Here is a 21,178-nt window from a genome sequence, read left to right as displayed (position 1 = left end):
GGAGACTGCAGCTACTTTACTGCAGAAAACATGTCCCTCAAATTAGCTTCCTAAGTGGGGATAACTGGTCTTTATGTTTCCTTGCTTGTTATATAAACGTGGGACCTGTATATGTACACTTGTTGGAAGTTAGATGACAGTTTTCAAGGGTTGATTCTTTCCTTCCATTTTGCCACTTTTGAGGATAAAACTTAGTCATGAGACTTGCCCAAAAGCACCCTTACCCTCTGAACCATCTCAGCAGCCATCCACCTTATTTTTAAGGCAGAGTGGAACCTGGTGCTCGACACTGAGTCTAGACTGTCTAGCCCGCACCACTCCAGGGACTGTCCCCTCTTTAAATCGCTCTTTGCTGTGATCACAAGATGCTCAGGGCCTCATACTTGTCTAACAAAGTTTACCCCACTATACCATCTCTTCAGCTCTTCTTTGCCTTTAAACATACACACGCATGCACGCACACACAGTTCAGAGGTACTATAGACTGAATCCAGGCCCTGGATTCAAATGGACCTGGCCTTAAAATTTGGATCATTTCTTCACTGAGAAATCTAAAACAGGGTATTTAGTTTCTTGGTAAGATGAGCAAAACTAGCTCCTTTGGGGCATAATGAGAAATGAAAGTGTACGTAAAGTTTCGTATGGACACGTGTGTAACAGTTAACACAGGAAAGCATCTGATCGTGGTTGCTGGCACAGCAGCAACACTGATTGTTTCTCTCCTCAGCTTCATTCTCCCTTACGTGAACTGAGTTTTTGTACAGTATTAACTATTTTCAAATGACCATCTTTTAAATAAAAATACCAGAGTATGCCTTACATGCCTAATAACCAAAGATCAAAAATGGTGTTCAAGAACAGGTATCAAGAGTTTGATGTCTTCTGTTTTACCAGGCAGATTTCTGATGGTTAGAAACATTTTCTCTAAGCTATTTTTTTTCCTGTCATAACAGACAGGCTTGTTTCTTTATAGATATTTTTACTTCTGTCTGAGTACTATGGGGACTGCTCTGTGTAAGCTTGCTTTTAGTATTAGCTGTGTTGATGACCTACCACATATCCACCACAGAGCTTACATAGGCCTCCCAGAGATCAAGAACTCAATGAGTTAGTCAATGCTTGGTCATTACTGCTAAAAGAATATGGGATTACCTTGCTGCAAGTCTCTTTTAATCACATCTTCTTTTTTTCTTTGTATTTCTGGAGATTGAACTCAGGGCCTCAAGCACACTGGGTTAGTGGCTCTGAGGCCCTGAGAGCTGTATCCCAGCCCTCCTGATCACTTTTCATCAACCATTTGATCCTTAGCCTTGACTTATAAATTAGACAAGACAGTGGAAGGTAGGGGACTACGAAGATGGCAGCAGTGGGAGTAAAGAACAGGCAGCAGAACCCAAGGAAAGTCGTGGGAGTTGGAGACTATTAACTATGTCAGTTTAAGAGAAGGACGGGAAAAAGCAGTTGTCAGAGGTGGTTCTTAGGTTCTTTCTGAATGACCAGGAAAGCAGTGCTCCTTGGGAGAGCTCCCAGAACAGGTGGAGAGGCAAGTTCACTGTAGTTGTGTTGAGTCTGGGGGGCAGGAACTCTAGGTGATTTTCTCAGCAGATTATAAGGAGATTTAAATGTGAGACGAGACCAGACCAGCATCAGAGAGTATCCCTGGCAGTGGCCAGAGCAGACTGAAGCTCATGAGGCCAAAGAGACAATATTGGTAGTAATTACAGAACTAGAGTACCTGCCCAAAGCACAGCTCTGCCATTGCCTAGCATTTTAATCTTGGATACATTAATTTAGGTTCTAGATAGCTCACAGTCCTCTCATCTGTAAAGTCGTGCTAATAAAATATCTAAGTCACTTGACTCTTACGAAAGTAAAGTGAAATGTTTTAAAGAGCGGACACAGAATAAACACTTACTGGGCCTACACTGCTGTGATAAAGAATCTTCCAGCAAACAGATGCGTTGAGGGGACGAGTCAGTGGTGTATGAGAAAAGTCCTCAGTGTGTACATCTGACCAACCAAAGAATGTGCAAAGGGATCTTAAAAATGAGTGTCAGGTAAAGATGATGATTTCAGGAGAGCGGAGTAGAGTGTGAGCCTTGGAAAATCTGCCTTTGTTTCTTCAAACTTGTTTAAAAAGCAATGATTTGGAATGACAGAGGATGTCAACCAATAAATGTAATTGTGTCCTGTGTGCTTGTTATATGCCATGAGCTTCATTTATCAGTTATCTAAAAAGTACTGCTTTTATTTTATAGATTAAAAATACAGAAACTTAAAGATTTCTCTGGGTTGCACAATACTAGCACCTGTATTTAATTCTCAAATCCACATCCTCTTCTCATGCTGTGCTAGGATGTTGGTGTACTTAAACCCTTCCAAAATTGTTTATTCTGCCTTGGAACTTAATTTTTCAAGGTGTTTGTAAAGCACTGTAGCATTCAAATTTGCTGTTATTCAGAAATAAATAAAATTTGAAGGCTGAACATGTAATTCAGTCTGGCTCTTAAGCCATAAATAGAAAAATGACTAGTTCTGTGCTCAGTTTACAAATGTCTCTGCAGGTATGCTTTGCTCACTTAAAGTATTATAATAATGCCACTGTAAACACAAACAACTGCTAACGTATATATGCTCAGATTAACCTTTTTTAGATACTCACTATAATTTTCAAATTCGGTGCCGGAACTCCAGAGTACATTAGCACATGCGCTTAACATGCCAGTCCTCGGGCTTCACTACGCTCTAGGCCAGACTCAAGGAACTTTACCAAAGGTCCACCCTGCTCTTCACCCCACATCTGGACCTCACATCTTTGGGTTTAATGTCTGGGATCTCAAAACTGAACACTGTTTGGCTGTTTCCTAGTTTGTTTCAGTTTTGTAGTTGGTCTTCTGTGAGGCCTTGTGTGAACAGACCTTTATACAGGCCATTTAGACTGTGAAGAGCTACAAAAGGCCCTCCTAGTTGAAAAACTAAGAAACAGAGAAAGCCTAGAGCTAAGACACTAAAGGCAGAAATGGTTAAAATTAAGAATATAGTTTTTAAGCAAAAAGTGACACATATAAAAGTTGAAGTTACTTGGAATTATATCTAATTAACCATTGTTCCCTAACAAGGTACCTGACACATACTGAAAAATAATAACTGGCTTAGTGTATATAAATATCTAAGAAGAATGAATAATTAGATTGTAGCAAATAGCTGTACATATTGTACTAGAACGAGGAAGATAAACACAGTGACACTCTAGGACAATGGCATTCATCTTCCTTGTATTCCCTAGGGGCCATCTTCCTATGGTAAGGTAACCCTTACCCCTGTGAACTTTAATGGACTCTGAACTGCAGTGGGCCTTTTTCTTGTCTATGTGTTGCTCTAGGCATTGCTTAAAGGCAGAGATAGTGTCTTGTTTATTGCTGCCAAGTTTCTTAAATGTCATAAATACTAAAGAAATACTTGTTTAGCTGGGCAGTGGTGGCGCATGCCAACACTCAGGAGGCACCCAGAGCTCTTACACAGAAAAACCCTGTCTCGAAAAGCCAAAAATGAATACTTGTTTAGTTAATAAATAGGGAAAAATAAAGTGTTTGTACATCTACTGTAATTGTTTGGTTTTGTGCTTTCCTTAGTACCACACAAATTCATGAATTTATCATGCCTTCATGGTTTGAGGTTAGGTATATTAGGGACTATAATATAGTAGTATTTACCCTTACTTCTTCTTCACTCTCTTTACCCTCTTGGTGTATAACCATGAAAGTATACCTTGCAGGCCTGTAGAGAAGTGCATGGTGTATTTGGAACTCAGATGCCAGAAGTGAGCCATCCAGTGAAAGCTTTCGAGTGTCTTAACCAGCAATGGTTTTCCTCTCATTCTGCCATCTCTAGTAGCATCTGAGTATGTGGTCTGGAAAGGGGACTAAGCCAGGAGCAAGCATCTCAAGACTAAATGTTTATTTTTGCAGCCACGTCTGACCCCAAGCTAGCCATGTACTTTCTCTAGGTTAGATTTTCCTCTTCTGAAACATGGATTTAAATATTTTCTTTCTTAATCTTCTTTAGATTCTGATACTATATGATTCTATGATTACATTACCTAGATATTAATAATATTTAGTCCATTAGTAGCCATCTTCTGAGAAGTGTAACAAAACCACTGACTTCCTGGTTTTCACAGCCTTAAGATCATCTTCTGTCTTTTTATATGAGAATATTTCCATCCTGGGCAGTTTATAGAGACTTAAGTTTCTATTTGCTGTAGCTGGAGGCTCCTATAAGCTGAGGCTTTGACCGTATTTCACATTTATTTATCTGATCCAGAGCTTAAGATCAGGTAGCAGCTAAATCGTTTAATGTTATTCAAATGCATTTAAAATGTTGCTTAATAATTTAGAACCAGTTTTCTCTGTTTAGAGTGTTAAGATTTTTAAAATCCTCCTAATTTGTCAATTCCAACAGTTTAAACAGAGAAGAGGAGGGCTGGAGAGATGGCTCAGAGGTTAAGACCATTGCCTGCTCTTCCAAAGGTCCTGAGTTCAATTCCCAGCAACCACATGGTGGCTCACAACCATCTGTAATGAGGTCTGGTGCCCTCTTCTGGCCTGCAGGCATACACACAGAAAGAATATTGTATACATAATAAATAAATAAATATTTTTAAAAAATTAAAAATAAACAGAGAAGAGGAAAGCTGTCCCTTCTAAAAGGGCAACTGATGCAAACTTCTTATGAGCTCTCCTGTATCTGGGTGCTAGGATGTCTAAGGCTAGAGCAGAGTGTCCGAGCAAAGAGCCCTGATAGAGTCAGCTCCCAACGGTGTCCCTACCGAGCTCTGCCTGCTAGGCTGGGAGGTGAGGAGAGCTAGGTGTGGGAGTGCAGCTCCCAGGTTCCATGTCTTTGGATTAGGGTGGCCCTGTGAACCCAATGTGGAGAAACTGCATGCAGTCATTCTGTAGGCCAGTCTTTCTGGAACTGAAACAGTTTCTAGCAGTAAACTAGGCCCTGGGAATAAAAAGTCAATAGAATTTCATATATGCCCTCAGAATTCAGCTTAACTGGAGACATAAACAATTGTAAAATAACTTGAGAGCCATAACATAACTCACTATGCTATAGATCTTCTGAGCTTCATTCTTCAGAATCCCTTACCTTGTTAAAGAATAAGAATGCTACATGAACAAAGAGCAGTGTTGGTGTTGCCAGGACCCACATTCCAGAACAGATCCTAACCTTGCATCTGCAGCAAACCTCGCCAGCCACCATGTCCAAAGACCCTACAGGTCAGCAAGTGGGACGTGGTCACATCCACAGCAATGGAGTAGATAATGAGAGAAACCACAGTGAATATATCAGTTGCTGTGTCTCAAGCCTATGACCTGATCAATGATACTTGGAAGCCAGGTGTGATTAACTTTGTTCTGGGAAGAGGAAGGGGGATTTAGGCTCTGTCAGAGGCCCGGTTTTGTAGGGGCAATGGCATTTAAGCTGAGCTTGAAGGATACAAAGGTTAGAATGTTTGAAATTAGACAGGAAAGACAACCTAGGTAAAGGAAACAACATAGGCAAAGGTTCTGGATAGGAAAACCTAATGCGTATTTACTCAATAACAAACAACTCTAATTGACTAGAGTCTAGGCCTGTGAGATTTGAAGATCAGAATAATAAAAAAAAAATGTTGATACAAAGATGCCACTTCCCTTGTATGGGTCTAGATACCATTTATTAATGCGTGTCTTTTGTCATACTCTGAAATGTTGGTATGAGCTTGCTTTCTGCTTCTCAGCACTGTAATTGTCTCTAGTTTGGTGCCTGTTGTGCATGCTAGTTTATTAACAGCATATAATGCACAAGGCACATTAAGTTGTTCTGTCTTCTCTACAAAACAGTTGTGTGAAGTGCAGGGAAAGCAAACTGTGATGGTGTTCACAGTAGTTTTATAACATGGAACAATGTCAGCATCCTTTCTTAGCAAGATGGAAGCTCAGAGGTAGAAAAGACTTGGCCGAGGTCTCACAGGCCCTCTCTCTTCCTAGATACTTCCATTTCTCATCATAGTACTGTAGTCCAGGAATTTGGGGAGTCTCTCATACAGGTTTGGTGTTGCACAGGCCTTCTGGACCAGCCTTCAAAGAATGTTCCTGCTCTGTTCATGGTTTTTGCCTTCCAGTTTCATAAGCTTTTGGGCAGATGAAGTGTAATATCAAAATAGCTCAGATAAAGCCTTGGTAACATTTAAGATATTGAACGTGCTGCATCTGGTAACTAGAAATTTTAATGATCTCCTGCTGTTTTGGTAATTGGATAAGTAAATACATCAGAATAAATCTCACCAGCAAGTCTTTTGTATGTCGTTAGGGACTCAACTCTTTTAACTCCTGTTCAAAGCTCCAGCTCTTGAACGGTGCTTGTGTGCAGAACTACGAGCACATTGGCTTGTATAGCCCTACTTGAGTATTAAAATGCATTCAAAATGTTCCCTCTCTCCCAAGCCACTCTGCTGCTGAAGAGACATTGAGCACACCACTAAACGGCCTCTCTGCAACCAGCGGGAAAGTATTTTTCTAAAGTGTATGCTACCTAGAAATTTATATTCTTCATGTTTTATCTCCAAACTGCCTTCTCAGCTATGCCTACCTTCAAAGACCCCAAGAACCTTGTCAGTAACACCATCACCCATTTACAAATTGGAAGCAGAAAGAGATTGCCCTATTATAGTAAGAAATTCTTTAAGAACTATAAGTAGAAGAGTGGTAAGTGGGACTTTTTGTGCAGCTCTCTCTATGTGGAAGTGTAAGAGAGAGAGCCCAAGAGACGTGGATTTTTGATAGATTGCTGGGTAATGCTCACCTGCTTACAGCTGAGAAACGTGAGGTTCGTCTCATACGAAATTAGCACTTGTGCAAAGATGCAGTGCCAGGATTTGAAGTCTACTTGTTTCTTAATCTATGCCTAATGGTGAAGTTCTGGGGTAAACAATGATCAAGATTTCAGACTTTTAAGCCGAGTTCATAGTTCTCAACCTAACCAGTCAACTGTTACCTTTCCCGTTCCTCAGTGCTCTGCCACAGTTTGTGTGTGGTCCAGCCTTGTCACAGGCCTCCTAGAGACCTGTTGTAAAGACCTGGCTGTCTGGTGTGGTGTTAGCCTCTGAGAAGAGGCCTGTCCCCTAGATCAGTGTTTCCCTACCTCCTTCAAACCTCTACATATGTCCCACCGAGGTAATCTTACTGCCTTGAGCAGGCTCAGAATCAGTCCAGCCCTGAGCCTTCTGGATGTGGAGACTAGCACTTACCACATCTCTAAGCTGGGCATGAGCTGGGCATGCCTCTGGAGCTGATCTGTCTGTGTTGCATTTCTGTTACTGTGCTGTTGGATCTTCATCTGTGAATTTATCTATGTAGTTTATGCTTCAGTAGACCACAGCTTATAAACTGCTCTGTAAAGCAGGACTGTGTTTATTTGAAATTGTGCCTTCTAGAGCCCATGATGAACTAATCTTAGGAACTGACTTCTCAGAGGGAGGATACATGACTATTCTCCTTCTTCTTAGATTTTTTACATTTTCTTTATTTTTTTGTTATTTTGGGGTTTTTTTTTTAATGCTTGCTCTGTATACTTGGAATTTCTCCTGCTTTTAAAGAACATCTTCTCCTCTTACCATACCCTTGTTAGTATCCCCCTTTCTTACCTCTGGACCCCTTCCAACAACCCTCCCACCCACCCCCCATGCACCCAAGGTTACCTGGGACTCTTGACTATTTCCTACCTCCCTTAACATTGTCACTTAATAGTGTAGGGACCAAAAGCTACCACTAGGAATACGAAGGCAAAGAAAGGTGACCAAGGCATTCCTAACAAGATTCTAGGAGTTTTGAAGACATTTTAACACTAAAAAACATTAGTTTTACCCCATCTATAAGATGGAATACTTAAAGAATTATAATAGTCACTTAATTACATAATAAGGAGGTAATTAGTGTAGTATGTGGCACTTAGAAAATGCCAAGTAAAGAGGACTGCCTTTCATGCATAGGCTGTGGGCTCAGTGTCCCGGGTAAGGGAGAGAAGGAAGCTAAAGAGGGAGAAGCAGGCTAGATGTGGTGTAAAGCAGGCATATACTCAGTTGTAGCTCCTCAAAACGATGGAATGGGAGGGTCACTTGAGCCCAGAAGTTCATAACCAGTTTAGGCAATATCTCACCTCCACAAAAAAAAAGTAACAAATGTTAACTTTTGTGAATGGCAATCATTAGTATGCCATGAGATGATATCTCCTAACATAAAGAAGGCACAGAATCCATTTCCATATGAAACTATCAGTGATGGCTGCTTTTATCCCTACAATAACCCTTTCACCAAGCAGAGAAGGATACTGGAACCACAAGCTGTTTTGGCTGACAATGTTTGAGCCTAAAGGTTTGGATCTTCAAAGCTCAACTGCAGTGCCATTGAGTTCCTATTAATCACTGACCCCTACACTTTTAAAATAAAAGCCTAAAGAAGAAAAGTGGCGTGTGTAAAGTTATGCTTTGAGAACCAGGGATGGACTCATTGATATTTATGCCCTTTACCCTCTGGCAAGATTTGATGGCATACAGCCTGTGCGGGGTTTAGAGAAGAGGCCATTCACTGAGGCTACTGAGGGCTGAAAACAATGAAGAACACTCAGAAGTAGGTAGCCTGAAACTCAGTGATTCAACCTTCCTAATATTGCAACCCTTTTATACGGTTTCTCACATGTGGTGACCCCAACCATAAAATTACTTCATAACTGTAATTTTGCTACTGTTATGAATCTTAATGTAAACATCTGATATGCAGAATGGTGTTAGGCGACCCCCGTGAATGGATCATTCGACCCCAAAGGTGTCGAGACTCACAGGTTGAGCACCACTGATGTACCTGAAAGCGCGAAAGCCCTTCAACTTGGAAGTTTATCATGGTCTATCTGTGTCACATGGAATGTTCGTTTTTCTCACTGCTGGGAGGGTAGGAAGGGTTGGATGAGGCACTGGTGCTAATTCTCCATGTTGACATGATTGTCTGTCAGTTCAGTAAAGGTTTGCTCCTGAAGTTCTGGTTCTCTCTGCTCACGGGGCTACCAGTACTCAGCCTAGAAAATGGAAGTTGTTGCTCATCAGAGGCAGGCAGGGAAACATTAGAGCCATCAGACAGTGGATCATTCTTCCTTGAAGATGCTATAATTTTTTTTTCTAAAGTGCACTTTTTATCTAAAAACAGGAAATATGTTTGAAAAACGTTATTACTTTCCATTACTGCTCATTGGACCCAAAGGCTATAACTCAAAGAGTGAGAAAGAACTCTTGTCATCTAGGGACTTAGGAAAGTTCTAAGGAACAGCACAGAGGCTAGGGTTTAAGTTGATGCTCCCTGTCAGCTCCGCTATGTAAGATATTAGATCCAGACTTTCCTGTATTTGGTTCCAAACTAAATGCAAACCTAAGTTTAAAAAAAAAAATCAAGTAAAACAGAGGCTGATCATATTACCAAACCTACGTGAATGAGCTGTTTGTGTAAATTCCTCACAAACTATAAAGTACCTTGCAAGTATCCTTGCTGCTCTTTTCAGTATTAAGCTCCCCTTTGAGTAGTGTCTAGTAGTAACATTATGTTTACGGTGTCATGTCTTTACTACAGTTGAGAGGCAGGGTGGTGCAGCTATGAAAAATTCTGTAATGGCCCATGTCCCATCTGTGCTAACATAAACATTTTACAAAACCAGTTTGCTAAACTGTTGTGTTAATGAGAAAATATGCCCATTCAGGTTTCCCAAGTACAATGAAGGAAATGTCAGGATGGTTGACTTCCCTCTTCTAACTATAAAGACAACCTACTTCTTCTCCAAGAACAACCCTCCTCCCCCAAGGAATCCCAACGTCTTTGTTCTCTGTTGATTTAGAGAGTCAATAATTCAGTAAAGTCCCAGGTAAATGGCAAAAGACAGACCTAGATTGGGTTTTTGTATTCGTATTTTATAAACATTTCAGGATTTTTTAGTGACCTCTGACCTGCCATTCTTAAAGTGAAGGTCTTGTATTCTGGAAGCTTGATTTGAAAGAAACTCTGGGTCATCTCTTCCAACTTCTTTCTCCGTATGGATACTCTCAGGAACATCTCTAGCCATGGAATCTAGTAACTGGGTAGATTCCAAAGCTAGACCGCCTTGATTCACCCTCTTGCTCTGCCCTTAATAGCTTTTTTACTTTAGACAAACTACTAATCTGCTGTGTGACTCAGTTTTCTCATAAAATGGGAATAATCATTTTGCCCACATTGGAGGGCTCTTATAAAAATATTTTTACAGATGCAAAGTATGTCAAAGATTGCCTGTTTTGAAATAAATGTTCAAAAAATTGTTAGCTGGTACCATCCCCAGCAAATATGCCTGTATTTGGATGCCTTCAAGTGCAGCAGACTTCCCTCTCCCCAAGTCAGCCTGTTCATAAGTTGGTTTGCCAGAGCATTGTGATCGTAGTGAGCTTTGGAATCAGACAGACCTGGCTCTGAAACCTTAGTCTCTACATCTGTGGGTGGGGTAGCCTTGGTGTCCTTATCTCCAAGATGGCACTAGTACTAATTTCACTAGGCCATCTTCAGCACTAGATAAGAGACGACATAAATGCAGGCTGCCTGAACCCAACTCATGGGAGATGCTCACTAAGTGATACCTGCTACTATGATAATGACTGTGAGGACAAGAAGATAAATTTCTGAAGGTGAAAGAAGAAAAGCAACAAAATTAAGAGAAAGAACCATTAATAGCCGTGTTAGTTCCTGCTGCTTCCTTAAAGAGTTCTCCCTCCCATGATCTTTACCTCCACATCTTGACTCTCTTCTGCTCACCAGTCTTGAGAAACTTGGGCCGGAAGAGCACAGCTCTGCCCCGCAGCAGCAGCTCCACTTCCTTGGACCTTCTGTCCACAGTTCTCTTGTCCTCTGCTGTTTCTCAGGAGACCCCACTGACGTAATCCATGCCCTTCTAGAATAAGACCCAGAGCACTACAGTGTGGCCGCTGGCTCCTGGGGAGACTTGGCACCCTGCGTTCCCCTCGTTCTCTCTCGCTTACAAACTACAGTAGAAGCAGTTTTCAGTCATTGTCCTGAATTTGAGCAAGTGGAGGGAACATGGAAAGATTGGAGGGTAGAAATGATGTAGATACAGTGCTCATGTATGGAATTCTCAAAAACAGAAACACACACCTAAGGAAAATGAGTTTATTAGGAGTGGATCCCCTAAACAGTAGAGTTATAGGGCTATTCTTATAGAGTCCATTGTGAGTTTTGATATATGCATACATCATAATAATCAAATTTAGAATTCTTAACATACCCATCACCCCATCAATATTTCCTTGTAATGAGATCTTTTAAAAATCTCTCTTCCGTATCACATACTTGAGTCACTCATCATGGGGAATCCAGGTGGTGCTCACTGGAAGCTTCCTCCCTGCTGGTGGCTTTCAGAGCCCTGGTAAGTACTGTGCACTCAGCTGGAAGAGAAAAGTAACCATCAGTCTCACCTAGTAGTAAACCCCACAATCTGCATTAACAGCCCGTCTGGCAAGGTATGCCTACCAGTGCAGTAGTTCCACAAATGTTCTGGCAGTCCCCCCGAGTCTCAGGGATCTGTGAGGGAGATGGAGGGTAACGATTACAAAAGCAAGAGATGGCGGATGACTCCGAAGACTCAGTGCTCTCTGGATACAACAGTGCAGATGCATATATAAACTCACAGTGATCATGACAGTGTGCACGGAACTGGAGCCAAATCAAGAGAGACAAAATCCCAGCATGGAGGAGGGGAGACAGGCACCAAGTCCTACTCTTAGCTGACTGCTGGCATTGGGTTGCTGCTGGGAGAGAGAAGGTTAGTTTTCTTTAATGGGGTGACACCTGGTATATGGAGCACACTCCACAGCAGAGCCCATGCAGAAGTAGTCAGCCAACACAAGCTGGACTAGGGGAGTTGAACGGGAATGAGAGGGAAATGGTGAGGGTCTGGGAAAAGTTAAGGAAAAAGATTCATATGATCAAAATACATCTTGTGACATGCTCAAAGAATTAATAAAAACAGTATTTTAAAAAGCCAAATGTGAAAAATAACGTCTCTTCTGATTATTTAGAACTAAATAATGCGTTATTGTTAACTATAGTTATACTACTGGGCAATAAAACACCAAAAGGCTATTTTTATTTTTAAAATTTTAATTCAGGAACAGCAGGGTTTAACTTAATCTCTTTTTTGATTTCTTGAGACAAGTTTTATCTAGCTTTGTAGACCAGGCCGGCTTCAAACTTACAAAGATCCACCTGCCTCTGCCTTCCAAATGCTGGGATTAAAGGCGTGTGCCACCACCACCCTGCACTTAATTTAATCTCTTAGTCTTATGTTTTCATTTGTAAAATAGGAATAACACTAGTAAAAGACTAGCATTTAGACCAAATGATATTTAAAAAACTTCGTATGGTTTCCAATGTATTCTTCTTTATCATGCTATCTATGTACTCATTAACACCAACTCAAGAGTACCGCTGGGTTCAAGCACTCCTATACAGGGTAGATTGGGTGGCAACTGCAATATTAAAAGCATGATGCCAGGTGTGGTGGCACAACTTTTAATCTCAGCACTTGGGCTCTGGAGAGATGGCTTAGTGGTTAAGAGCACAGACTGCTCTTCCAGAGAACTCTGGTTCGCTTCCCAGCGCCCACATGACAATTCACAACTGTCTGTAACTCCAGTTCTGTGGGATCTGGACTCTGTAGGTACTGCATGCACATGCTGCAGACATACATGTAGGTGAAGCTCCCATCTGCACAAAATAAATGGATAGAGAGAGAGAGAGAGAGACAGAGAGAGAGAGACAAAGACAGAGAGAGAGAGAGACAGAGACAGAGAATGGCTCTGAATACAAGTGTAATTCCTGGCTTACTAGCTGTGTGGCCTTGAGCAAAATCTCAGCCTTTCTAAACATGTTTCCTGGCTTGCCAAATAGAAATAACAGTATCTAGCTCAAGAGCCGTTATAAGGATTAAATGAGTTAATGTATTTGATATATAATGAAAAATTATAAGCTATTGGCTATTATTGTTGTCAACAGTTACACTACTGCTGTAATAATAATCTGTACTACAAAGCAAATGGATTAAAAAAGAAAATAAAATAAAAGACTAAATAATAAAAAAACACATTAAGCATAAATAAATGAAATAAACTTCAAAATGGGGTGATCTGGAAGGGCTCTTATGGGACTTCTGAGAGGGTATGCCTTAACAGAGCTGTGTTTACTTCAAACCAGCCCACTGTCTGCAGGATGTCCTGCAGAGTCTGGAGAGTGAGATCTCCAGAACTGAAGGACTCGCCTAAGGAAAAGGGTAGCATTCTTTCCCGGCAGGGGGCAGAAACAAAGACAACCAGAACAACTGAGAAAGAGTTTAGGACTGCTAGCCAAGAAACACCTCAGCCAATGGTGGCTGTACCGTTGCCTGGGCACTTACTGGCTTGAGATGGTCTCAGAGGCGTCACTAACATTATTTCACCTGACTGCACACTCCCTACAAAGGAGCAACTGACTCCCCTGTCAGAGAGGCCATGTAGATAGAGTGTAGCGTTGCTTCTCTCTTTGTGATCACAGCTCTGTGGACAGAGTCTTGACCATAAGGCCGTAAACAAGTGACAACGACATTAAACTCAGTTTTCTCACTCTGCAGCCTTGCACGGTGGTTGTTATATGGTCTAATTGAGAAATATGTTTGAAGTCCCTGGCTTATAATTGATGTCCAAGAAATGTTTGTTTCTGCCTTTCTCAGATCCCAATCCCCACACATTGAATGACTAGAGAAAAATCATTTAGTATTTCTTGGACACTGTGTTACCAATGACAACTGTAATTTTAACTAAGAGTTTATGAATCTCTTACCTTGCCTGTCTACCACCCCAGTAGGGTGCCACATAGGCCTGATGCTCCAGCCTTCCAGCCTGTTTTGCCTGCCAATATGTCTTCCTGCCTGCTCTCACAGCTCTGGCACTAGTATGATTTTGGTGTCTCACAATAAGCATCATATTTACAAACCACAAATAACAAAGTAGAAGATGCCGGAAGAGCTCTGGCATGTTAATTAAGAACAATAGCAGAAGCAGCTGGGCAGAAAATGCCAGAGTCTGACGCAGAGGCAGCATAGCTGTTTGTTGACAGAAGCCAGTGCAGTATTGTACGTTAATTGGGGAAGTAGGTAAACATTTGCCAGCAGCTTGCCCTCCCAGTGCATTGGAAGGCAGACAGCAAGCTAAGCTCTCCCTTCCACCTTGCCTGTCCATCTGCCCAGCACCCAAGAGATACTGGTAGGGCAAGATTCACCCTGGGTTCCTTATAAGCAGAAAGGATTCTAGGGGTAGATGTGTCTCTTCAATGACCCTCCTGAGCATACCAAGTCTCCTCTTGGATACTCTGAGGTCAGTGTTTCCCCCATTACCTTACCAGTCTGTCTTTGACATTCAGAGGCTTCCCTTCTCTAGCTGGAAGAGGAAAGCAGAATCATCGCATTATGAGTGGCTTGTGTTGAACAAATTGCCTACCTGGAGTGTTTGCCCAAGGCCCAAAAGCTCATGCAAATAGCAGAGCAGCAGCTTCAGGTTAGCTAGAGATTACCTAACCACTGCACACTCAGAGCAGCCCATTGCCCACATGTCCATCTCCCTTTATAGTTGTTCTCGAACGTAACATGCTTTGTTGATCTGCTCTATGCCAGACACTGTGCTAATTATGTTTTTTCCCATTTAATTTTGATCAGTCTGACAAGAGCCACAAAGATGATAGCCAACACCACTGTGATTTAAACTGCAGTCTTCCTGTTTTCAAAGCCTACATGCTTTCCACTAACCTTGCATTTTTCAGCCTTGCAGAACTCATGATCCCTTTTGATAAATGTGTTTCTTTCTCTTAGGTTTTTAAAGCCTTCACCTGCCATCTCTGCCATGGCTTAGGGAGGGCAGAGATCTAATAAAGATTTCGTTTATGTTCAATAGTTGGGGTGTTTTTTGGTTTTGGTTTTTTTGAAGCAAGGTTTCTCTGTGGAGAAAACTCAGAGATCCACGTGCCTCTGCCACCCAAGTGCTGGGATTAAAGGCATGTACCACCACTGCCTAGCATGTTTTTAATTTCCAAAATATAGCCATATTATGTGGTTGCCTCATTTTTCCAAATTAAAGATACCCTCAATGAGGAGATTGTGCTGTGCCTAGGGAGTTCCCCGGGATAATGGCATCCTCTCTGGATACAGTAGAATGGCCATTCTGTAGTTTGTTGCATGTAATGTTAATGGAAGTGCCTAGCCCTTGTCACTCCAAAGGTTTAGTTGTTGTCCCAGCCAGCAGAGCAGGCCTCCATGCTAGCAGCACTTAACCAAGTCCAGGTCTCAGACTTGCCATTCCTCTGTTTAACCAGCTGAATGTATCCAGTATCAAGACTATCCAGTAGCCTTGTGGTTAGTACTAACTCCTCTGCTAGACGGGACTATAGAATATGACATATGACTGAGAGCCCTGGTTTTCTCAGAGAACATAAGAACCCCACCACTGCACAGAATTGTTGTGATCCAGTAAGACACTGCACATGTTCGTGCCAGTGTGTGGAATGCTGAAAATGAGAGTGCTTGCTCCAGATTTCTGAATGTGTGTTCTCTTTCTTTCCAGGTAACTCAGCTAGACCCCAATAAGTCATTATTGGAGGTAAAGTTGTTCCCTCAAGAAACCCTTTTCCTTGAAGCGAAAGAGTAAACATGACTCAGCGGTGGAACCAGCCACTTCTGACAAGCCAGTGGCACATGTCAAGAGATGGGCTCCTCGCCAACCCGCCCACATGCTCGTCTCAATTCAATGTCACACTTCTGCCTCTTGCAAGGTTGCTGGAAAAAAAGTAATAAACATAGCTACTTAAAATTTCCCATCCATGAGTATATGTTCCCCAGCCCTCACGATGGAGCACTACAACTCCATTGCCCTCTCCTGATTGATACCTGCACTTCACCCTTGTTTAACAACTAATGTACTGTTGAGTGCCAGTGAGCCCTGGTAGAACTTTTACCTCTCCAGTTCCCATCTTTCCCCTTCAGTGTCCAAGACAGTTCATTTTGTCCTTGACATCAAGAAGCTGTGTGTTTGATATGTGTCGTTGGGCCAGGGCTCAGACCTCTGCTTTTTTGTGTCCATAACTAGATTTTAATTTTAACACCTAATTTTAAAAGGCAGAGAGAAAAAAGTCAAGTAGGACATTCTTGGCCTGGAAGTTAGACATTTTGGGGTAGAGAAGTATGTAGTATAAATGACTCCTTTACTAAAATGTGAGATGTTGTTGGAGGACTGATTTGACATATATGCAGGGTATTTATATACTACTGCCATGGACTCCATAGTCCATCTTGGAGGAATTTTTTTGTTTCATTTCAACTTGGGGAACTAGTCAAATACACAGTATGTTGAGGTAGTGTGCAGAGTGTCAGGACTAAGTCTTGCTACTGGCCAGCTGTGGGAAGCTATTATCCGGCTTGCAGAGAGGCATTTAGAACTTCCCAGGCACCCGCTACCAAGTTGCTGGGCCATCAGTGTACACCGCACTCAGTTGTGCTTTCCCCCCCTCGATTACTTATACATCTATGACCTTGTCACTTGGTGGGGTGTTTGTCTCCCTTTGTGTGGCTTTTGGAGACCAGCTCTCACTCACTATGTAGCTCTGGCCTCAAACTTCAGCCTCCCAAGTGCTAGGATTACAGGCACACCCCACACAATACCTGGCCGTCACTTGATGTTTTAAACACCTTCTCTATTGCCAAAATCTGATCAGCTGCCCTGTGGGCTCTCCTGCAATAAGGGACTTGCTCTATAATTTAAGTTTCTGAATGTTTTAATATTAGATATTGAATTTCTATCCCAAATAAAAGGGATCTCATTCTTTGGCTAAAAATTCAGACTTCATATATTTAAGAGAGCAAATTTGGAGGCTTCGCCTAAAATTTATGTGTTGCCTGAATTGATATGTAGTAATCTGGGGTTTGATTTTGTAGATGTGGACTTTGTTAATCTATGGGTTTGGGGTAGTTCATAAGAATATTTATATCTTCACAGCCAATTAATTTCCTTTTAGTCTTGAAATGTTCTCTGTGGCTATTTTTGTGTCATCTCTGATCTTTATCTTTAGACTTGACTTCCCAGTTTGGTTATTTTGTAAGTATGTTAGGTGTATTTCCCTGGTTCCACTATGATGTTCTGAGAAGACTTAACCAAAGCTGAAGATAATTCTGGTCACTTTTCCCTCTACTCAAAAAATATCGACCAGAAAAATTCACCTGTTTTCCTCTGATGCTCGACCAAGAACGTCAAAACTCTTCTAAGGGATTGTTGCTAATACTCTTCATCTGTCAGCTGACTGAAAAGAAGGGAGCGCACTGTCAGGGGAGTTCCACCTAAGCACTTCCTCTCCAGCTCTGCTCCTCCCTTCCTGATCAAGTGGCACCACAAGATGTCATTTCCGAAGCTGCAGTTGTACTAGGGCACCAGCTCTTCTTTGTCCAGCTAGACCTTGTTCTGTAGCTGCTGTGAGAAGCCACAGCCCTGAACTCAAGCCATACTCAGAAACAGCAGCCAGGGTATGGGCAGGGGCTGAGCAAGGTCTCTGAACTCACTCTTATGTTTAACCTGTTCCATCTGATCTGGATTTGACTTCATTATATGGTCCCTGCCATTCCCGTTTACTTCTGTATACCAACATATAGACTTTACTCTGAAACCAATTTCATAAACGTTATTAAATGTGACTTGAACGTGTGTGAAGTTGACAAACCCTTTTTCAGTCCTACCTTGGAAAGCTCTAACTGGCTCAGCCTCCTGAACTCCTGTCCTTAGGTCCTGTTAGTGTTCACTCCAGGAAAGGAGGAGAGGGATTTGGGACCCTCTCATAAGCACAGCACTGAAGTGGCTTGCTACCACCACAAAATCAACAGTGTCTTTTATGGTCTTCTTACCCTTGACTTCCTTGAGCTCTACATCCCAGCCTCCAGGCACCGAGTGAGGCCGTCAGTATATTCCCTCCATATTCTTTGCTGCTTACAGTTGTTCTCCATCTATGTCCCTGCCCTGTGTTCTTGGAGTACCACTTGTGTCTTTGAAGAATTGGTTTAAAGGGTTGCGGAAGCAATGTCAGTTTGCTGTTGCCTCTTAATAGTTGCAGGTTCTTTGGAAGGCTTCTGGTTTAGAAGGCCACTATGATCTGACCCTGTGAGTTCTATGAGGTGTACAGGTAGGTGTACATCTGAATCAAAAACATTCACAGCCTGAGTTGGATGGAAACATTCTTGTGGAGTCTTTCTAATGCAAGGAGTTAAGATTTTGTGGGTTTTGTTCTGCCAGTGAGATTAAAAAACATCACCTCTGTAGCTGTGTTAAAGCTAGGCATACTGACCTGGGTATGCCAGGCAACAGGCTAGATTAGAGACTGCAGAGCTCTGGTACAGTTCCTCATAGGGTACCAGAGAGAATCTTATCTGTCTCCAGTGGCAACATCGCTGGCTAACACACTGCTGCCCATCCCATTCAGCTCCCTAGTTCTAGATCCAACAAGGACACAGTGCTAAATTCAGTCCAGAAATAACTAAGTTAGGCATTGCACTTACATCTGTGTAATCCTCCACACCCATTTCTCACATGATCATCTTAAACTCCTTGGGAGTGGGCGGTCTTCCTATATGTGTGCACTTGTGTGCACTTGAGAGGCTTCTTCCCATTTTGGACCTAGCTCTACTGTGACCAGGTGAGAAAATTCTCCCAACCTCTATGTTCTGACAACATTCAACTAGCATTCACAGTTCACCTCACCTAGCAATTGTCAAAGGTCCACTGCTGTGAGTAAGCCAGGGATGATCATTCCAGTTTTATATAAGGTGCTGAAAAAAGGTTGCAGTTTGCCTATGTCCCCTCATCTTAGCAAAAAGGTCAAGACTCAAAGCCTGGCCACCTGTTTTCCATTGTTATGTAGATCGGGCTACCTTCTCCCCAGGAACAACTCTTGGAATCCTCTTTCTTATGCAAAAGTGTATGCTTCCGGAAAGGGAGTCTGTGTTCCTAAGACTCTTAATGGGATCTGTTAACAAAAAAGAAATCAGAGCCACCGTTTGCATCAAGCAAACAATATCAGACGAATTGGGATGTTGAAGTTGTGTGGTTTTCTATTATCAAGTCACATTGTTGTATCTAAAAGCTCCCAACCATGGTTAAAGGTTACCAGTCAGTTCCCTTGCCTTGAGCCTCCCTCTGCAGTGAGTAGCTCTAGCTTTCTCAAATAATCAGCTTCAAAAGACTGTAAGAGTCCTTACCCTCACACTGTAGCCCTCCAATGAAAAATTTGAGACAGGGTTTTAGTGTTTAACCCGGACTGGCCTGGAACTCTGCCTCTGTGCTGAGATAAAGGTGTGCACCCAGCTTCCACTACAATTTGAAAGCTTATCTGATAGGAATCACGATTAAAAGGAACGTGGTTTATTGTTTTTTTTTTTTTCTCCCTTAACTCTTTTCCACAATTTGTTAGTTGTTCTTGGTTTTGCCAAGTAGTATTATGTGCTTAAGAGTCCGTCTTCTGAAGCCGTATGGCCTGGGTGCGTCAGCTCCATTCACTCTCTAGTACTCTGCCTTGGGAAGTCACCACAGCTTCCTGCACCACAGCTTCTCAGCTTAAAAAAAAAAAAAAAAAAAAAGGTGTGCGGCAGGGAGGGGGCATTGCTAACAGTAACTTGTTGATAAAACCTTAGGAAATTTCAGTAAAGCAGTTGGAAGAGCTATTGTCTGCCTGTAAACCCAGAAGATTAGAGCAGTGTGTGGTGACCATGAGAAGCTACAGTTTTTGGGGAACAACACAGGCAGTCCAGGAGCTCTTGTATCCCAGAGCCCTAGGTTGGCATTAGGATGAATCAGATACTCAGTGCACTACAAACCTTCCTTCTAACCTCACAACAGCCCTGTGGGCAGATGTTCTAAACCTCCTTCGGACTGGAAGCAAGCTCAGTGCAATTATCTCAAGCCCCATATACATCAAGGGGCAGGGCAGAGTTCTTCTTCAATCCCTTTGACTCTGAACCCCTGCACGTCAGCAACAATGCAGTGCTGCCTTCGAGGGAAGCACAACCACACTACCAAGTCTTTCTGATAGTAAAGTGTTGGATGCTAGCAAGAGGAAAGCCATGTTTTTAATAGACAACATGGCTCCCATATGACTCATTCCTAAAGTTCCTAGTGCTACCATTACACGAAAATGTGTCAGAAGCCAGGATTTAAGCAACACTTAAGGCATGTGGGACTCCCAGATCCATTTCCTGATCCTTTATCCCACTCCAGTATCTTCAGCGTTTCATCATCTCGTTAATGTATAAAATCACATCCCAGTTGGTCTCCATTCTCCACACTCCTACCAGAGAGTTCTCTCACTTGCCTTACCTTGTCATGCTCCTTTCCTCAATCCTCTCAGAAGCTTCCCTATGCCTCCCAAACAAAGCCCTACCTCCTTTCCCATCTGTATCTCCATTCATGCCCTCAGCACACCCTGAGTTAAGCAATTTTCCCAAATGTGCTAGCTTTCTGTCGTCTTTGGCCTCACACAGTACCGCCTTCACAGACTTCTGCCAGCCTCCATTCCTCACTTCCCGTGTAGACCCGTGCTTCTTCTCACCTGTGTTCTTGACCATAACCTACTTCACACCACAGCTCAAATGCCTGTGCTGTCCTTTTCATTGTGCTGAGTCTTTCCAAACTGTACTTTAGTTCATGACTTTCACCCCAGTTGTGAGCCCCCAAAAGACCAGAATCACTTCATATCCTCAAGACCTAGAAAATGACCGGCGTGCAACAAGCACATTGTAGCTCAATCTATTGACTGAATCTAAGCAGAGATACTGGCAGAAAAGGACTAAAAGATAGTCACTTCTATTTCCGACCTCCAACTCACCTAATAATGTTGAAAGGCCAAGAAGTTATATCTTGAGCTTTGTTTCCAGAGCCAGAACAGGGTCTGGTTCATGGCAGGCGTGTACCTAGTGGTTACTGAAGCAAAACCAACCGTTTATTAGTGAAAGAAAAAAAGTAAAGGAATTGCTGAGTTCCTAGGTCATCCCACCATGA

At 42.3% G+C, this 21,178-nt stretch overlaps 1 protein-coding gene across 3 annotated transcripts in view; it reads left to right on the top strand.

Annotated features, from left to right (window-relative positions):
* Nucleotides 1-17,839, top strand: part of Faf1 (Fas associated factor 1) — a 303,421-nt gene extending 285,582 nt beyond the window's left edge. For all 3 annotated transcript variants that reach the window (XM_085686415.2, XM_087904746.1, XM_085686413.2), the window contains exon 19: nt 15,713-17,839. In XM_085686415.2, the coding sequence (XP_085542541.1) occupies nt 15,713-15,796 (84 nt within the window). In that variant the 3' untranslated portion in view covers nt 15,797-17,839. The remainder of the gene's footprint in view (nt 1-15,712) is intronic.
* The last annotated feature ends 3,339 nt before the right edge of the window (nt 17,840-21,178 follow it).

Source organism: Myodes glareolus, chromosome 3 (assembly GCF_982192425.1).
Source record: "Myodes glareolus chromosome 3, mMyoGla1.1, whole genome shotgun sequence".
In the NCBI taxonomy this organism is placed as follows: Eukaryota; Metazoa; Chordata; class Mammalia; order Rodentia; family Cricetidae; genus Myodes; species Myodes glareolus.
The sequence above is the reverse complement of the archived record's forward strand: the minus strand, read 5'-3'. Positions and strand labels throughout refer to the sequence as shown.